This window comes from Haliotis rubra, unplaced genomic scaffold (genome assembly GCF_003918875.1).
Source record: "Haliotis rubra isolate DU_JTF1 unplaced genomic scaffold, ASM391887v1 Scf893, whole genome shotgun sequence".
NCBI classification, from domain to species: Eukaryota; Metazoa; Mollusca; class Gastropoda; order Lepetellida; family Haliotidae; genus Haliotis; species Haliotis rubra.
Genome location: NW_025767627.1, coordinates 142,501 through 161,801, shown reverse-complemented (window position 1 = coordinate 161,801; position 19,301 = coordinate 142,501). Strand labels below are relative to the sequence as shown.

At 40.9% G+C, this 19,301-nt stretch overlaps 1 protein-coding gene and 1 long non-coding RNA gene across 4 annotated transcripts in view; both read right to left on the bottom strand.

The window, feature by feature from the left end:
- Positions 1 to 260: 260 nt before the first annotated feature.
- Positions 261 to 2,684, bottom strand: LOC124263674. 2 transcript variants are annotated; one of them, XR_006894905.1, is made up of 4 exons: positions 2,533 to 2,684; positions 1,889 to 2,140; positions 1,412 to 1,831; positions 261 to 1,242 (listed from the first exon to the last, which is right to left on the bottom strand). It is a non-coding gene; the product is annotated as an uncharacterized LOC124263674 (long non-coding RNA). The 2 variants fall into 2 exon arrangements; XR_006894904.1 differs by lacking the exon at positions 2,533 to 2,684 and having other exon boundaries at positions 1,889 to 2,169.
- Positions 2,685 to 5,753: 3,069 nt separating this feature from the next.
- LOC124263669 overlaps positions 5,754 to 19,301 on the bottom strand; it is a 20,988-nt gene continuing 7,440 nt past the window's right edge. The window contains exons 5-10 of one of the 2 annotated variants that reach the window (XM_046698325.1): positions 15,821 to 15,974; positions 13,495 to 13,608; positions 12,897 to 13,016; positions 9,703 to 9,795; positions 6,890 to 6,943; positions 5,754 to 6,166 (exon numbers count right to left, since the gene is read on the bottom strand). In XM_046698325.1, the coding sequence (XP_046554281.1) occupies positions 6,114 to 6,166; positions 6,890 to 6,943; positions 9,703 to 9,795; positions 12,897 to 13,016; positions 13,495 to 13,608; positions 15,821 to 15,974 (588 nt within the window). In that variant the 3' untranslated portion in view covers positions 5,754 to 6,113. The remainder of the gene's footprint in view (positions 6,167 to 6,889; positions 6,944 to 9,702; positions 9,796 to 12,896; positions 13,017 to 13,494; positions 13,609 to 15,820; positions 15,975 to 19,301) is intronic. The other variant, XM_046698326.1, reaches the window with a different exon arrangement.

Below are 19,301 nucleotides of genomic sequence, written 5' to 3'. Positions count from 1 at the left end.
CATGGGTTGTTTGACTGACCTGACCACAGAGGCTATCTACTATGGGTTGTCTGACTGACATGATGAGAAGGGCTGTCTACTATGGGTTGTTTGACTGACCTGACCACAGAGGCTATCTACTATGGGTTGTTTGACTGACATGATGACAAGGGCTGTCTACTTTGGCTTGTCTGGCCCATGTATGACAACAAATCATTTCTATCTTCATGGGTGCGGCATAAAGTTGGTTCCCTCTTAAATATTAACAAGATACACAAAAATATATCTAATGATTTAATTGCAAAAACAGGGTAACAATACAGACCAAAATAAAAAAGATGTGAACAAGGCTTGACCAGTGAGGGCGGTTTGTGTATAAATGTTACTGTCTGTTTCAGTACAATAAACACAGACTAGACAAAGTGTAAAAAATAAAACCACTAACAATCCAGTTGTGCATGGTGTATAACATATATAGGCTTCATGTGCCACAATCAATGTAAAGGTAGGGTCCACAAGGCTCTCTGCCTTACCTGTGTACAATGAAATGTTATAATATAGGCAAATATATGCAAATATATGTAAAATGTGCCTGAAAACACAGTGTTTAAAATGTCAAATTCAGCACTGACCAAGAATTGTGCCAAATAATTCCACAATGGCACGAAATTTCTGAGAGACAAACTCTCAGTTTCAAAACCCCCAAGAAACTATGGAAAGTTGTGTACAGATTGTCGAGGTTAACCTCAACTCAGATCATAGCAATTTCTTAAACGTCTAATATATATACCGACGCCACAGCACCACAACATAAGCTCACGTGACTTCTCGTGAAGTGAGCTAAAAACGAAAATGAAGAAATCTCCTACAATCTGAATGCACTTTTGGTTCTGACTTACATATTGCACATTTGTTTTCATAGGGCACATAGGTTGCTGGACTGAGTCCTGTGAGTGACAGCTGGTGATAAACAAAAACAGACACACAACTCAAGTATATTGTGTGTATGTTTTGTGTCCAGTGTACATCTCATTACGATGGATAAAGAACTGTGCAGTGTTTCCTACCCTGGAATTGCTGTAGGTCTGCACATAAATACTATCGTCCTCCAACAGGAGGTGACACGAAGGACAGTGAACGATCAGCTGTAATTCTGTATTTGCAAATATTTGTTCAGATCTGGAAATTTAATAATGTAATGAGAACTGAACTGTGATCTTCTTTGACACGGGGAACACTGTAACCACCAGGCCCCTACTTCACCTTGACACGGGGAACACTGTAACCACCAGGCCCCCACTTCACCGTAATGTGGGGAACACTGCAACCACCAGGCCCCTACTTCACCGTGACACGGGGGAACACTGTAACCACCAGGCCCCTACTTCACCGTGACACGGGGAACACTGTAACCACCAGGCTCCCACTTCACCGTGACACAGAGAACACTGTAACCACCAGGGCCCCTACTTCACTTTGACACAGGGAACACTGTAACCACCAGGCTCCCACTTCACCTTGACACAGGGAACACTGTAACCACCAGGCCCCTACTTCACCTTGACACAGGGAACACTGTAACCACCAGGCCCCACTTCACCGTGACACAGAGAACACTGTAACCACCAGGGCCCCTACTTCACCTTGACACGGGAACACTGTAACCACCAGGCCCCCACTTCACCTTGACACAGGGAACACTGTAACCACCAGGCCCCCACTTCACCTTGACACAGGGAACACTGTAACCACCAGGCCCCTACTTCACCTTGACACGGGGAACACTGTAACCACCAGGCCCCTACTTCACCTTGACACAGGGAACACTGCAACCACCAGGCTCCCACTTCACCTTGACACAGGGAACACTGGAACACTGCAAACCTGTAACCACCAGCCCCCACTTCACCTTGACACGGGGAACACTGCAACCACCAGGCCCCCACTTCACCTTGACACAGGGAACACTGCAACCACCAGGCTCCCACTTCACCTTGACACAGGGAACACTGTAACCACCAGGCTCCCACTTCACCATGACACAGGGAACACTGTAACCACCATGCCCCCACTTCACCATGACACGGGGAACACTGTAACCACCAGGCCCCCACTTCACCATGACACAGGGAACACTGTAACCACCAGGCCCCTACTTCACCTTGACACGGGGAACACTGTAACCACCAGGCCCCCACTGTCCACCAGGCCCCACTTCACCGACACGGGGAACACTGTAACCACCAAGCTCCCACTTCACCGTGACACGGGGAACACTGTAACCACCATGCCCCTACTTCACCGTGACACAGGGAACACTGTAACCATCAGGCCCCCACTTCACCGTGACACGGGGAACACTGTAACCATCAGGCCCCCCACTTCACCGTGACACGGGAACACTGTAACCACCAGGCTCCCACTTCACCGTGACACACGGGAACACTGTAACCACCAGGCCCCACTTCACCGTGACACGGGAACACTGTAACCACCAGGCTCCCACTTCACCGTGACACGGGGAACACTGTAACCACCAAGCTCCCACTTCACCGTGACACGGGGAACACTGTAACCACCAGGCTCCCACTTCACCGTGACACGGGGAACACTGTAACCACCATGCCCCTACTTCACCGTGACACAGGGAACACTGTAACCATCAGGCCCCCACTTCACCATGACACGGGGAACACTGTAACCATCAGGACCCCACTTCACCGTGACACGGGGAACACTGTAACCACCAGGCCCCCACTTCCCACTGCACTGTCTCAGTTTGTGTCAGTTTGTGGACGCGTGTCAGTTTGTGGATGTGTCACCCTGCACACTGAAACAGTCACTGTGAAGTGACACATGGTACATTTGTTCATCACCTAAGGGACGCAACGCTGCATGTCAATTTGCCATGCTTGATTAAGGCACTCGAGCAGTACAATGCGCATGCATACAGCATACAATTGTACAATTGTACAATACAAGTGGCTATTCTCAAACTACTGTGGCTGGATGTAAAGTATGTAGTGAATCTGATTAATGTAGTTGCCATAGAAACACAAACAGTCTATTCTGGAATGTAAAAGGGGGGACAATTGGTAACCATATATAAACACTGACAATAAAGCTAACTAGGTACAGTGGATTTAAAAAAAACACACATGTAAAACAACAAACACAATGTGAACAAATTCGATTTGACCCTGGAATCTTTCATTACCCTGATTGAAAGTATTTGTTTATCCATCCAAATTTTGACAAGTAACGTTGGGCACGACAATCCTACATTTGGTATAATACACTTTTCTCCATATTGTCATTTTGTTTGCCTTTCAACATTTTTCAGGATTCTGTTTTCTTTATTTGTTCTGTTTTCACGGAAAAATGTATTTTATTTGTACCTGTGAAGATAAAGCTGAGTTCAGAGACATCAAGTATGTTGTTCACCGGTGACTGGTGGCAACAGTTAATTTTCATCTTTCACAATGAGTGTAATGATTTGAGGGACTGGAAATGAAACCGATCGTGAATCCTCAATATAGAATCCTCAATATAAACCTGAAGGGTGCGTCTCACTATATATCACACATGCCTTCTTTTCCCGGAATAACCGCATTGTTTGCTCCCAGGTTTTACTTTTTGTAAGTAAGACCTCTTCCCAGGTTTTACTTTTTCTTAACTCTATATTAACATCAACATTCAAATTCAGATGATATGTGATATTATAAAATAACATCAAAGATCAATGTTAATGTGCAAATGTTTTCCCAAGCAGGATTGGAACGGCATCTCTCAGGATTTGAAGCGGGCGCTCTACTTCACGGCCACCGGGCCGACAAAGAAGCCAGGGTTGAATTATCTATTTATAGTTAGGCCACTGTCATTAAATTGATTTTGCTAGTGCTTCAGTTACTGTTATGTAGCTTCATTACATGATCATCTAATTATCCATCATTGACGGTTTATATGTATAACACATAACCCTTAGAAATACCTTCAGACAGACATGCTCAGAAGGCATCTGTTCCAATAACACCGACCTGTATGTCGATTGTAATGTAGATGCAATGTTTGTTATATATTGTTAGATCGCCAATCTGCTGAACAAAAGTAATTTACATATTGACCGCAGCATAAAACCAACTTGCCAGCAGTAATGAAACATTCTCCATCGGAGACGTGAAAAAAACATTTGAAAATTACCCTAAAAAGTAATACTTTTGTTGAATCACTTTGGACAAAAAACAAGTTTATAAAGTTTGATTACAATTCTCATCATGTATATGAGGGAAAATGTCGAACTAACATAAAACAGGAGGTGATTTGTCAGATATATCACAATTCCTTTAAGTCTTAAAAAATGTAGTACATATTCAAAAAGGGTATTGATCATTTTCAAGGACAAATGCACAACACAAGTTTGATAAACACAATATTCACAGCTGGGAAAAATGCCAGAATCTTGTGAAACATGAACACAACAAAGAAATAGTAAAATAACAATACTCTCTCACAGCTCCAGTTAACATTTACCTCATGTGGGTACTGTACCCACTGTATTTTTTTGGTATGAATGTTGAGTGGGTATTTCATTTTCCGTTACCCACTGCTTTCAAATATGTGCGTATTTCAGTCATTTTACTCACCTAAGTATTATGTGACTGAGTAAGTTTACTAAGCAGGTATGTTCTGCCTCATGTCATACCTAATCAAAACCAACTTAAATATAATGGAAATGATTTCATAAAAAATCATTCATCCTATACTGACAGTACAACACTAGTCCTATACTAACAGTACAACTTGATAGCAATCGATGTCTTTTTCATTACGCAAGCGATTTTTATAAATATATTCCGTAGGCATCTGTTTTAAACTTTTGCGTATCTAACATTTTAAATGTGTAATTGGTACGTTTTCAATGCGTAATGGGCAACTTTCACAGTGAAACATGTGTAAAACTCTTCAGTTGAGAACAGTTATAAGTAATGGAGAATTGTTGTACATATCCAGCACCGTCTGCCCTCCGAGATCTCACTACGAACTGGTCGGTGCTGTATACGCCTATTGCACGAAGGTCTTGTGTGTCATCTTTATCACTATTGCATCAATATCACAACATACTTTACACATATCCTCCATGTGATTGGGAAATCTGGTACTACTTAAATATTTTCAAATGGAATATTAATGTTCACTGACCAGGCGTGCTGAACAGTGGAGGTTATAGAGTAGAGAATTGGACCGTTACAAATCAATCTGGTAGAACAGGTTCAAACAGTCGGACGTCCCAACGACCCCATTAGTGCACTATGTGCCAAGATGTCTAATCATGCTGACAAAAACACAGAGATTAAATACACCTGCAAATATGTCACCTTTCAATTCAATGTTCCCAAAACAGGTGACTGCCTGCACCAGCAGTAGGTGGAAACTGTCTGTATATCAGGCTATCATTTCCAGACACAAAAACTCCTTAAAGTTGATTTGAATTGAACATGAATTTAAATCTGAAAACAAATATGACTGAAGTGTGATTATCCTTGGTATGTCTTGACAATTTGTTTGTATAAAAATACAAATAGTAAAAATAAAAACAGTTTCGTACCAACTTCTTAAAAGAGTGAGTGAGTGAGTTTAGTTTTATGCCGCACTCAGTTATATTCCAGCTATATGGTGGCGGTCTGTAAATAATCAAGTCTGGACCAGTGATCTACAGCATGAGCATCGATCTGAGCAATTGGGAACCGATGACATATGTCAACCAAGCCAGCAAGCCTGACCACCCGATCCCGTTAGTCGCCTCTTACGACAAGCATGGGTTACTGAAGGTTCATTCTAACCCGGACCTTCACGTGTTTCTTAAAAGAATATGCACATAAAATCCGTATTTTTCAGAAACTTTCATTATTCAGTGTGGCTGTCATGTGGAGTACCTGATTACAAGGGTGTAGAACCACAATATAATTCATCAACCTTCCGTGTTGAAGTACATCTAGCCCAGGGAGAACACATGTGGACGGAGATAGGCATAGTGCTGTCAGAATCGTGAAGAAATGGACAGGAGAGCAGAAAAATGCCATGTATAAACTATCACTTGTCTTCCTCTAGAGAAGTAAAATGCCATGTATAAACTATCACTTGTCTTCCTCCAGCTCATCCGTGTCTTCCTCCAGTACTGCTGTGTCTCCTGAAACAGATCAATCTGGCTGTAGTCGATGCCAACCTTCTCAATACACTGTCTAATCTACGTGGACATATTGCCCATACATGATTGGGTCTCTCAGGGTTTGACCATCTGCTCATGACACAAGTTTTAAACTAGCTGGTTTCCTTGTAAGGGAGTTACACTTGTCCAGTTCTTTACTCAAAGCAATTTACAGTCGAGCACCGTTGTGTCGAACTCTGATAACTCGATATCTCGGTTGTCTCCGATATAACATCTCAGTCCCGGCAGAATCCTTCATTATTTATCATTATTCAAGCTCTTTTAACTCGATACAGATGTCTCGATATTTCAGATATCTCGATATAATTTCATGGTCCCAACAAGCTAAATTACCCTTGTAACTCGATATTTACAAAGCAACTCGATATTCACCAACCTTTCATGCGCAAGTATCCGTTTGAACTGAGATTGTTTCCACACGGTGCCGCGAAGTTCGTATAACCCGATATATTTTCCTGGTCCCATGAATATCGAGACAATGATGCTTGACTGTATGCTCTTTTAACAAAATGTTTTATTGTCTGACATCAAGAAGGTCCAGCAACCAATTAGGTTTCTTCACAAAACGTAAGGCCAATATTCTTACTCAACTACGTACATGTTCCCATCCCTTTCCCAAGACAATATTAAAAGTGCAAGTTCCCAAAAGATGGCAAGAAACTCATGCAAGAAGCAAGCATGTACCTCTCTTGACCTTGAGGTCTTCCGGCAGTTGATACTCGGTGTTCTCCGGAGTCACTGCAACACACACATGCAACATGCAGCGGTCAGACATGCAGCGGTCAGACGACCTCAAACACAACGAGGAAGATCACCTGCAATCCCTCCACAAGGTACGAAGATTGACAGTCAACTCAGGTATGTAGACTGACAATCAACTCAGGTAGATAGATTGACAATCAACTCAGGTATGTAGACTGACAATCAACTCAGGTAGATAGATTGACAATCAACTCAGGTATGTAGACTGACAATCAACTCAGGTACGTAGATTGACAGTCAACTCAGGTAGATAGATTGACAATCAACTCAGGTACATAGACTGACAATCAACTCAGGTATGTAGTTTGACAGTCAACTCAGGTAGATAGATTGACAATCAACTCAGGTACATAGACTGACAATCAACTCAGGTATGTAGTTTGACAGTGTAGTTTGACAACTCAACTAGATTGAGGTATGTAGTAGACTGACAATCAACTCAGGTACTCAGATTGACAGTCAACTCAGGTAAGTAGATTGACAATCAACTCAGGTACATAGACTGACAATCAACTCAGGTACATAGACTAACAGTCAACTCAAGTACGTATAGATTGACAGTCAACTCAGGTATGTAGTTTGACAGTCATCTCAGCTACGTAGATTGACAATCAACTCAGGTATATAGATTGACAATCAACTCCGGTACATAGACTGACAATCAACTCAGGTACTCAGATTGACAGTCAACTCAGGTAAGTAGATTGACAATCAACTCAGGTACATAGACTGACAATGAACTCAGGTAGATAGACTAACAGTCAACTCAAGTACATAGATTGACAGTCAACTCAGGTATGTAGTTTGACAGTCAACTCAGGTACATAGATTGACAGTCAACTCAGGAACGTAGATTGACAGTCAACTCAGATAAGTAGATTGACAATCAACTCAGGAAGATAGACTAACAGTCAACTCAGGTACATAGATTGACAGTCAACTCAGGAACGTAGATTGACAGTCAACTCAGATAAGTAGATTGACAATCAACTCAGGAAGATAGACTAACAGTCAACTCAGGTACGTAGATTGACAGAAGTTCACTTGACCTGGAATCGGGTGAGCTATGAGCATCCACAATTCAACTACTGATACAGTTAGCTTATATGTACAGCTAACAAATATTCAGAAATTCCATGCTCAGCCAGACACATTCATGTTTCCAAGGCAAAGGCTTGATGCTTTAAATATACTAGGCACAAAAAATAAAGGAACCCGTGGACTTTGTGAAGCATGAATAATTTAATCAGCACCACCGTATGTATGTCAGATATACTTAATAACGAGCGTGTCCACCATGAGCAGCAATACATGCACGACACCTTGCAGGCATGCTGGACACCAACCGCTGAATTGTCGCCCTTGGAATCACGTGCCACTCTTGCTGCAGTGCTCTACCTAACACATCAAGATTTGCTGGTGCAGGGTCCCTGAGACGCACTCGACGCCCTAACACATCCCACAGATGTTTGATAGGGGAGAGATCTGGTGTTTTAGATGGCCAGGGTAAAGTTGTAACACCTTGTTATTGCAAGAACTTCACGGCAACATGAGCTCTGTGAGGACGTGCATTATCGTCCTGAAAATTTCGACCTGCCCTGTAAGCCATTGGAACCACGTGTGGCCGTAAGATCTCGTCCATATACCTCTGGCCTGTCAAATTACCCCGTACAAGAATCAAATCAGTCCTCCTATTGAAAGAAATTCCTCCCCAGACCATGATAGAGCCGCCTCCATAAGAATCGTGTTCCTGTACCGTGGGTCTCCTATAACGCTCTCCTCGGCATCGCCACACGCGCAATCGTCCATCCGTGAATCATAAACGAAAGTGGGATTCATCACTAAACATCACATGTCGCCATTGCCGGTTCCCCCACCTCTGATGTTGCTGAGCCCACCGATAACGAAGACGTCTGTGGTTAGCTGTCCTCGACACGCCTTTGACTTAAGACCTCTGCTACGGAGCCTGTTTCGTACAGTAGAGTTCGAAATCCGTGTTCCTATGGCTCTGAAAAATTCCATCTTCAAATCCGGGGCTGTGACAAATCGATTCCTCAAAACTATAGCTCTCAGGATGTTGCCTTGTCTGGGGATTTTAGGGCGTCTTCCTAGACCGGTCCTCATTTTAATGCCCCCTGTCTGACTGTAAAGGTTGATGAGACGGGAAATTACGCTTTTGGACTTCCTGAAAAACCGGTCCACACTATTCTGAGATTGTCCACCCTCTATCATGCCAGTGGCCTGCCATTTCTGTGCGTTTGTCAGGTACTGTCGAGGTGGCATTTTCACAAGAGATAGTGGGACACGCTTACTGTCAGTTTTATAGGCTAGAATGCATGTGTATCATGTGAAGGTAATATGGTGCTGACTGCGATATCAGCCGTAAATGATTTCCGATCTGGGTTCGAATGCAATCAGCTTGCAACTTTTATGTAGCATTGTTTCAACTATAAATTCCACTTGGGGGTTCCCTTATCTCTTGTGCCTAGTATATAATGAACCAAGTACTAACATGCTAATTAACTTTCAACCAATAACATGCACAAATTGAAAAGGAATCTCACAGCATTAATTCAGATAAATACTTGCAAGCTGAACCTTCAACAGAGCTTATTCCTGCAGAGATGTTGCTACAATTGCAAGAACAGATCTGCACTGCTACGTAAAAATACACTAAGTTAGTGGCTTGCAGGCCCATGATTGATGAGATGTTTGAGGCGCTGTGTGTGACCCACCTTTCTTCAACACGGAAATCACCAACAGACCAAGGCCAATGAGAAGAGTGAATGAACACATGGCTGCCCCTGTGATAGGTAAGCTGGTCGACACTGAAACATATGTAAAGTCAATGACGCAGTGATACTAAATGCTGTAGTAATAGATTCAGTCATATGTCCAGTGATACTAAATGCTGGAGTAATAGCTTCAGTCATATGTCCAGTGATACTAAATGCTGTAGTAATAGCTTCAGTCATATGTCCAGTGATACTAAATACTGTAGTAATAGCTTCAGTCATATGTCCAGTGATACTAAATACTGTAGTAATAGCTTCAGTCATATGTCCAGTGATACTAAATACTGTAGTAATAGCTTCAGTCATATGTCCAGTGATACTAAATACTGTAGTAATAGCTTCAGTCATATGTCCAGTGATACTAAATACTGTAGTAATAGCTTCAGTCATATGTCCAGTGATACTAAATACTGTAGTAATAGCTTCAGTCATATGTCCAGTGATACTAAATACTGTAGTAATAGCTTCAGTCATATGTCCAGTGATACTAAATACTGTAGTAATAGCTTCAGTCATATGTCCAGTGATACTAAATACTGTAGTAATAGCTTCAGTCATATGTCCAGTGATACTAAATACTGTAGTAATAGCTTCAGTCATATGTCCAGTGATACTAAATACTGTAGTAATAGCTTCAGTCATATGTCCAGTGATACTAAATACTGGAGTAATTCAGCCATCATATGTCCAGTGATACTAAATACTGGAGTAATAGCTTCAGTCATATGTCCAGTGATACCAAATGCTGTGTAGTAAATAGCTTCAGTCATATGTCCAGTGATACTAAATACTGCGGAGTAATAGATTCAGTCATATGTCCAGTGATACTAAATACTGTAGTAATAGCTTCAGTCATATGTCCAGTGATACTAACACTGTAGTAATAGCTTCAGTCATATGTCCAGTGATACTTCAAATACTGTAGTAATAGATCTGAACATGTCAGTCATACCAAATCCAGTGATACTAATATGATGATTGAAGATTGTAATAATAGCTTCAGTCATATGTCCAGTGATACTAAATACTGTAGTAATTGGTTCAGTCATATGTCCAGTGATACCAAATACTGTAGTAATAGCTTCAGTCATATGTCCAGTGATACCAAATACTGTAGTAATAGCTTCCTAGTCATATGTCCAGTGATACTAAATACTGAATAATAGCTTCAGTCATATGTACAGTGATACCAAATACTGTAGTAATAGATTCAGTCATATGTCCAGTGATACTAAATACTGTAGTAATAGATTCAGTCATATGTCCAGTGATACTAAATACTGTAGTAATAGCTTCAGTCATATGTCCAGTGATACTAAATACTGGAGTAATAGCTTCAGTCATATATATGTCCAGTGATACTTTAAATACTGTAGTAATTGCTTCAGTCATATGTCCAGTGATACTACAAATACTGAGTAATAGCTTCAATCATATGTCCAGTGATACCAAATACTGTAGTAATAGCTTCAGTCATATGTACAGTGATACTAAATACTGTAGTAATAGATTCAAGTCATGTCCAGTGATACTAAATACTGTAGTAATAGATTCAGTCATATGTCCAGTGATACTAAATACTGTAGTAATAGCTTCAGTCATATGTCCAGTGATACTAAATACTGGAGTAATAGCTTCAGTCATATATGTCCAGTGATACTAAATACTGTAGTAACTACTTTCAGTCATATGTCCAGTGATACTAAATACTGAGTAATAGCTTCAGTCATATGTCCAGTGATTACTAAATACTGTAGTAATAGCTTCAGTCATATGTCCAGTGATACTAAATACTGTAGTAATAGCTTCAGTCATATGTCCAGTGATACTAAATACTGTAGTAATAGATTCAGTCATATGTCCAGTGATACTAAATACTGGAGTAATAGATTCAGTCATATGTCCAGTGATACTAAATACTGTAGTAATAGCTTCAGTCATATGTCCAGTGATACTAAATACTGTAGTAATTGCTTCAGTCATATGTCCAGTGATACTAAATACTGTAGTAATAGATTCAGTCATATGTCCAGTGATACTAAATACTGGAGTAATAGCTTCAGTCATATGTCCAGTGATACTAAATACTGGAGTAATAGCTTCAGTCATATGTCCAGTGATACTAAATACTGTAGTAATAGCTTCAGTCATATGTCCAGTGATACTAAATACTGTAGTAATAGATTCAGTCATATGTCCAGATTGCTTCACAGACTCTCTGACATCAGTCACAGGGTCATCAGAACTTCTGCAAATGTGAATTTGTCAGAGATGTAAGTACAGTGAGAGATTCACCCTTACTGAACTGAGACACCAGGGTGAAGTCTCTCACCTGAACAGAACTGAGACACCAGGATGGGGTGGAGTCTCTCACCTGAACAGAACTGAGATACAAGGATGGGGTGGAGCCTCTCACCTGAACAGAACTGAGACACCAGGATGGGGTGGAGCCTCTCACTTGAACAGAACTGAGATACCAGGATGGGGTGGAGCCTCTCACCTGAACAGAACTGAGATACCAGGATGGGGTGGAGTCTCTCACCTGAACAGAACTGAGATACCTGGATGGGGTGGAGCCTCTCACCTGAACAGAACTGAGATACCTGGATGGGGTGGAGTCTCTCACCTGAACAGAACTGAGATACCAGGATGGGGTGGAGCCTCTCACTTGAACAGAACTGAGATACCTGGATGGGGTGGAGTCTCTCACTTGAACAGAACTGAGATACCTGGATGGGGTGGAGTCTCTCACTGAACAGAACTGAGATACCTGGATGGGGTGGAGTCTCTCACTTGAACAGAACTGAGATACCTGGATGGGGTGGAGTCTCTCACCTGAACAGAACTGAGATACCAGGATGGGGTGGAGTCTCTCACCTGAACAGAACTGAGATACCAGGATGGGGTGGAGTCTCTCACCTGAACAGAACTGAGATACCTGGATGGGGTGGGGTGGAGCCTCTCACTTGAACAGAACTGAGATACCAGGATGGGGTGGAGCCTCTCACCTGAACAGAACTGAGACAACAGGATGGGGTGGAGCCTCTCACCTGAACAGAACTGAGACAACAGGATGGGGTGGAGCCTCTCACCTGAACAGAACTGAGATAACAGGATGGGGTGGAGCCTCTCACCTGAACAGAACTGAGACACCAGGATGGCGTGGATGGTCCCCAGCAGCAACATGAACGCCCCCAGGATGATGCCCAGGAGCCACAGCGTCCCCTTCTCCACCATCTCCTCCTGTCCCGTATCTGCAACACAGGCGTCTACTTCAACACAGGCGTCTACTTCAACACAGGCGTCTACTTCAACACAGGCGTCGACTTCAACACAAGCTAGTGTCTACTTCAACACAGGCGTCTACTTCAACACAGGCGTCTACTTCAACACAAGCTAGTGTCTACTTCAACACAAGCGTCTACTTCAACACAAGCGTCTACTTCAACACAAGTGTCTACTTCAACACAAGCTAGTGTCTACTTCAACACAAGTGTCTACTTCAACACAAGTCTCTACTTCAAAAACTCTTTTTCACGTCTACATTTGAAAACAAAAAACGAAATACACATTTTTCAAGTTTCATATTTTGATGATGGAAGAAGCCTCATGAAAAATATACAAAAACAGAAGTCATGCCGCCTGAAAATATAACTGGTTTTTGTCACAAGAAATGTTACTTTGTACTTACATACACGCTCACCCGTAGAGCCCAGGTTACTCAGTACTTACATACACGCTCGCCCGTAGAGCCCAGGTACAATATAATGAGGTTAGTGAATCCGGAGATCCATAGAATAACTTCACACACAATCAGGTAGGTGTTGATCGAAGTGCACGATATACCTGTAACAATAACAGGATTTATTATGTAAACATAGTTTTCCGGCTACCTGATTGGTCTAGAGGCGGTCACGTGACCGTCGACAGAAAAGCATATTGACTCCAACCCAGGTCCGACCAAAAGTCATATTGACTTGAGTTACTAAAAATAGATTTTGACATCAATCTATGACGTCATTCTATTGTTTACATGTCACAGTATTGTTGACATAACGTTATTGGTTTGTAGCGAAAATAAAATTAGTTTTCTTGACTAAATGGACATGTTTTGGTTTTTAGAAGCTTTTTTCGTTAATTACATAATAAAGCAATTATGGACTGGTGAATTCGGTCAATACCTGTTTTTATGGACCCGCGAAAAGCAATATTGACTTCTGACTTCATCCTCAGTCAATATTGCTTTTCGTGGGTCCATAAAAACAGGTATTGACCTCATCACCAGTCTATAATTGTATAATATCTGTAACAATAACATGATGTATCTCCCACCATAACATGATATAACTCTCACAATAACATGATATACCTGTAACAATAACACTGTATGATATACCTGCAACAATAACACTGTATGATACACCTGTAACAATAACACTGTATGATATACCTGTAACAATAACACCGTATGATATACCTGTAACAATAACACTGTATGGTATACCTGTACCAATAACACTGTATGATACACCTGTAACAATAACACCGTATGATATACCTGTAACAATAACACTGTATGATATACCTGTAACAATAACACTGTATGATATACCTGTTACAATAACACTGTATGATATACCTGTTACAATAACACTGTATGATATACCTGTAACAATAACACCGTATGATATACCTGTAACAATAACACCGTGTATGATATACCTGTAATAACACTGTATGATATACCTGTAACAATAACACTGTATGATATACCTGTAACAATAACACTGTATGATATACCTGTAACAATAACACTGTATGATATACCTGTAACAATAACACTGTATGATATACCTGTAACAATAACACTGTATGATATACCTGTAACAATAACACTGTATGATATACCTGTAACAATAACACTGTATGATATACCTGCAACAATAACACTGTATGATATACCTGTAACAATAACACTGTATGATATACCTGCAACAATAACACTGTATGATATACCTGTAACAATAACACTGTATGATATACCTGTAACAATAACACTGTATGATATACCTGTAGCAATAACACTGTATGATATACCTGTAACAATAACACCGTATGATATACCTGTAACAATAACACTGTATGATATACCTGTAACAATAACACTGTATGATACACCTGTAACAATAACACTGCATGATATACCTGTAGCAATAACACTGTATGATATACCTGTAACAATAACACTGTATGATATACCTGTTACAATAACACTGTATGATACACCTGTAACAATAACACCGTATGATATACCTGTAACAATAACACTGTATGATACACCTGTAACAATAACACTGTATGATACACCTGTAACAATAACAACACCTGTATGATATACCTGTAACAATAACACTGTATGATACACCTGTAACAATAACACTGTATGATACACCTGTAACAATAACACTGTATGATATACCTGTAAGCAATAACACTGTATGATATACCTGTAAACAATAACACTGTATGATATACCTGTAACAATAACACTGTATGATACACCTGTAACAATAACACCGTATGATATACCTGTAACAATAACACTGTATGATATACCTGTAACAATAACACTGTATGATATACCTGTAACAATAACACCGTATGATATACCTGTAACAATAACACCGTATGATATACCTGTAACAATAACACTGTATGATACACCTGTAACAATAACACCGTATGATATACCTGTAACAATAACACTGTATGATACACCTGTAACAATAACACTGTATGATACACCTGTAACAATAACACCGTATGATATACCTGTAACAATAACACTGTATGATATACCTGTAACAATAACACTGTATGATATACCTGTAACAATAACACTGTATGATATACCTGTAACAATAACACTGTATGATATACCTGTAACAATAACACTGTATGATATACCTGTAACAATAACACTGCATGATATACCTGTAGCAATAACACTGTATGATATACCTGTAACAATAACGATATACAGGTTGTTGGTACTGACCTGGACACGTAGTGTACATCTGCCGGACGGTGCTGGGATCTAGACACTCCGTGGCTTCTCCAGATATGGAGCACATGAAGACTTCACCATTCAGCTTGGTGTATTCTAGGAACAGACTAGAGGCAGCTGAGGTGGATTCAGCAAAAGTGCTGCCCTGAAACATACCAGAGTTTATACCTGCCATAAACTGCACTGCCTTCGAAGAAACACCATTACAGCATACATGCTGGTATTGGTTTGCATGGGACCTTTGAAACCTCACATACAGGTTGGAGTACAGACTTCATTCTCCAATATCTTCTGAATCATACGTGATATTGAAGCAATAACATCATCATCACCATTGTGTTAACTGTCATAGCCACCTGACATTGTTTAACATCATCACATTGTTTAACATCATCACCATTGTTGTTTAACTGTCAGTCATAGCCACCTGACATTGTTTAACATCATCACCATTGTGCGAACATAATGTCATAGCCACCTGACATTGTTTAACATCATCACCATTGTGTTAACTGTCATAGCCACCTGACATTGTTTAACATAATCACCATTGTGTTAACTGTCATAGCCACCTGACATTGTTTAACATCATCACCATTGTGTTAACTGTCATAGCCACCTGACATTGTTTAACATAATCACCATTGTGTTAACTGTCATAGCCACCTGACATTGTTTAACATCATCACCATTGTGTCATAACTTGTTTAACATAGCCACCATTGTGTTAACTGTCACATTGTTTAACATAATCACCATTGTGTTAACTGTCATAGCCACCTGACATTGTTTAACATCATCACCATTGTGTTAACTGTCATAGCCAGCCTGACCTTGTTTAACATACACCATTGTTTAACATCATCACCATTGTTTAACATCATCACCATTGTGCTAACTGTCATAGCCACCTGACATTGTTTAACATAATCACCATTGTGTTAACTGTCATAGCCACCTGACATTGTTTAACATCATCACCATTGTGTTAACTGTCATAGCCACCTGCTTTGTTTAACATGACATTGTTTAACATCATCACCATTGTGCGAACTGTCATAGCCACCTGACATTGTTTAACATCATCATTGTGTTAACTGTCATAGCCACCTGACATTGTTTAACATAATCACCATTGTCATAGTCATACCACCTGACATTGTTTAACATAATCACCATTGTGCTTAACTGTCATAGCCACCTTACATTGTTTAACATCAATAGCCACCTGTCATCACCATTGTTAACTGTCATAATCACCATGTCATAGCCACCTGACATTGTTTAACATCATCACCATTGTGCGAACTGTCATAGCACCTGACATTGTTTAACATCATCACCATTGTGCTTAACTGTCATAGCCACCTTATATTTTTAACATAATCACCATTGCCTGTCATAGCCACCTGACATTGTTTAACATAATCACCATTGTGCTAACTGTCATAGCCACCTGACATTGTTTAACATCATCACCATTGTGCGAACTGTCATAGCCACCTGACATTGTTTAACATAATCACCATTGTGCTAACTGTCATAGCCACCTGACATTGTTTAACATAATCACCATTGTGCTGTCATAGCCAACTGTTTAACATAGTGCGAACTGTCATAGCCACCTGACATTGTTTAACATCATCACCATTGTGAGAACTGTCATAGCCACCTGACATTGTTTAACATCATCACCATTGTTGTTTAACTGTCACCATTGCCAACTGTGTTTAACATATCCCATTGTGCCTGACATTGTTTAACATCATCACCATTGTGTTAACTGTCATAGCCACCTGACATTGTTTAACATCATCACCATTGTGCGAACTGTCATAGCCACCTGACATTGTTTAACATCATCACCATTGTGCTAACTGTCATAGCCACCTGACATTGTTTAACATAATCACCATTGTGTTAACTCTGTCTGTCGCAACCTGCAAGCACTATCAACCTTGTGTTAAATATTCATCTGAATTCAACATGTATACAAACACACACATTAGTTCATTCTTAATCATCAATAATTTACAATTAATTAGTCTTAATTCAATGATGATCGGAAGATGTGCCGACCATCACAACATCAGCGGCACCCTACACTTACATCAAGTCAATGTTGACCATCACAACATCAGTGGCAGCCTACACTTACATCAAGTCAATGTTGACCATCACAACATCAGTGGCAGCCTACACTTACATCAAGTCAATGTTGACCATCACAACATCAGTGGCAGCCTATATCTACATCAAGTCAATGTTGACCATCACAACATCAGCGGCAGCCTACCCTTACATCAAGTCAATGTGGACCATCACAACATCAGCGGCAGCCTACACTTACATCAAGTCAATGTTGACCATCACAACATCAGTGGCAGCCTACACTTACATCAAGTCAATGTTGACCATCACAACATCAGTGGCAGCCTACACTTACATCAAGTCAATGTGGACCATCACAACATCAGTGGCAGCCTACACTTACATCAAGTCAATGTGGACCATCACAACATCAGCAGCAGCCTACACTTACATCAAGTCAATGTTGACCATCACAACATCAGTGGCAGCCTACACTTACATCAAGTCAATGTGGACCATCACAACATCAGTGGCAGCCTACACTTACATCAGGTCAATGTTACTGCTGACCATCACAACATCAGCAGCAGCCTACACTTACATCAAGTCAATGTTGACCATCACAACATCAGCAGCAGCCTACCCTTACATCAAGTCAATGTTGACCATCACAACATCAGTGGCAGCCTACACTTACATCAAGTTAATGTGGACCATCACAACATCAGTGGCAGCCTACACTTACATCAAGTCAATGTGGACCATCACAACATCAGTGGCAGCCTACCCTTACATCAAGTCAATGTGGACCATCACAACATCAGTGGCAGCCTACACTTACATCAGGTCAATGTTACTGCTGACCATCACAACATCAGCAGCAGCCTACACTTACATCAAGTCAATGTTGACCATCACAACATCAGTGGCAGCCTACACTTACATCAAGTCAATGTGGACCATCAAAACATCAGTGGCAGCCTACACTTACATCAGGTCAATGTTACTGCTGACCATCACAACATCAGTGGCAGCCTACACTTACATCAAGTCAATGTTGACCATCACAACATCAGTGGCAGCCTACACTTTCATCAAGTCAATGTTGACCATCACAACATCGGTGGCAGCCTACACTTACATCAGGTCAATGTTGACCATTACAACATCAGTGGCACCCTACCCTTACATCAGGTCAATGTTGACCATCACAACATCAGTGGCAGCCTACACTTACATCAAGTCAATGTTGACCATCACAACATCAGTGGCACCCTACCCTTACATCAAGTCAATGTTACTGCCGACCATCACAACATCGGCGGCAGCCTACACTTACATCAGGTCAATGTTGACCATCACAACATCAGCGGCAGCCTAC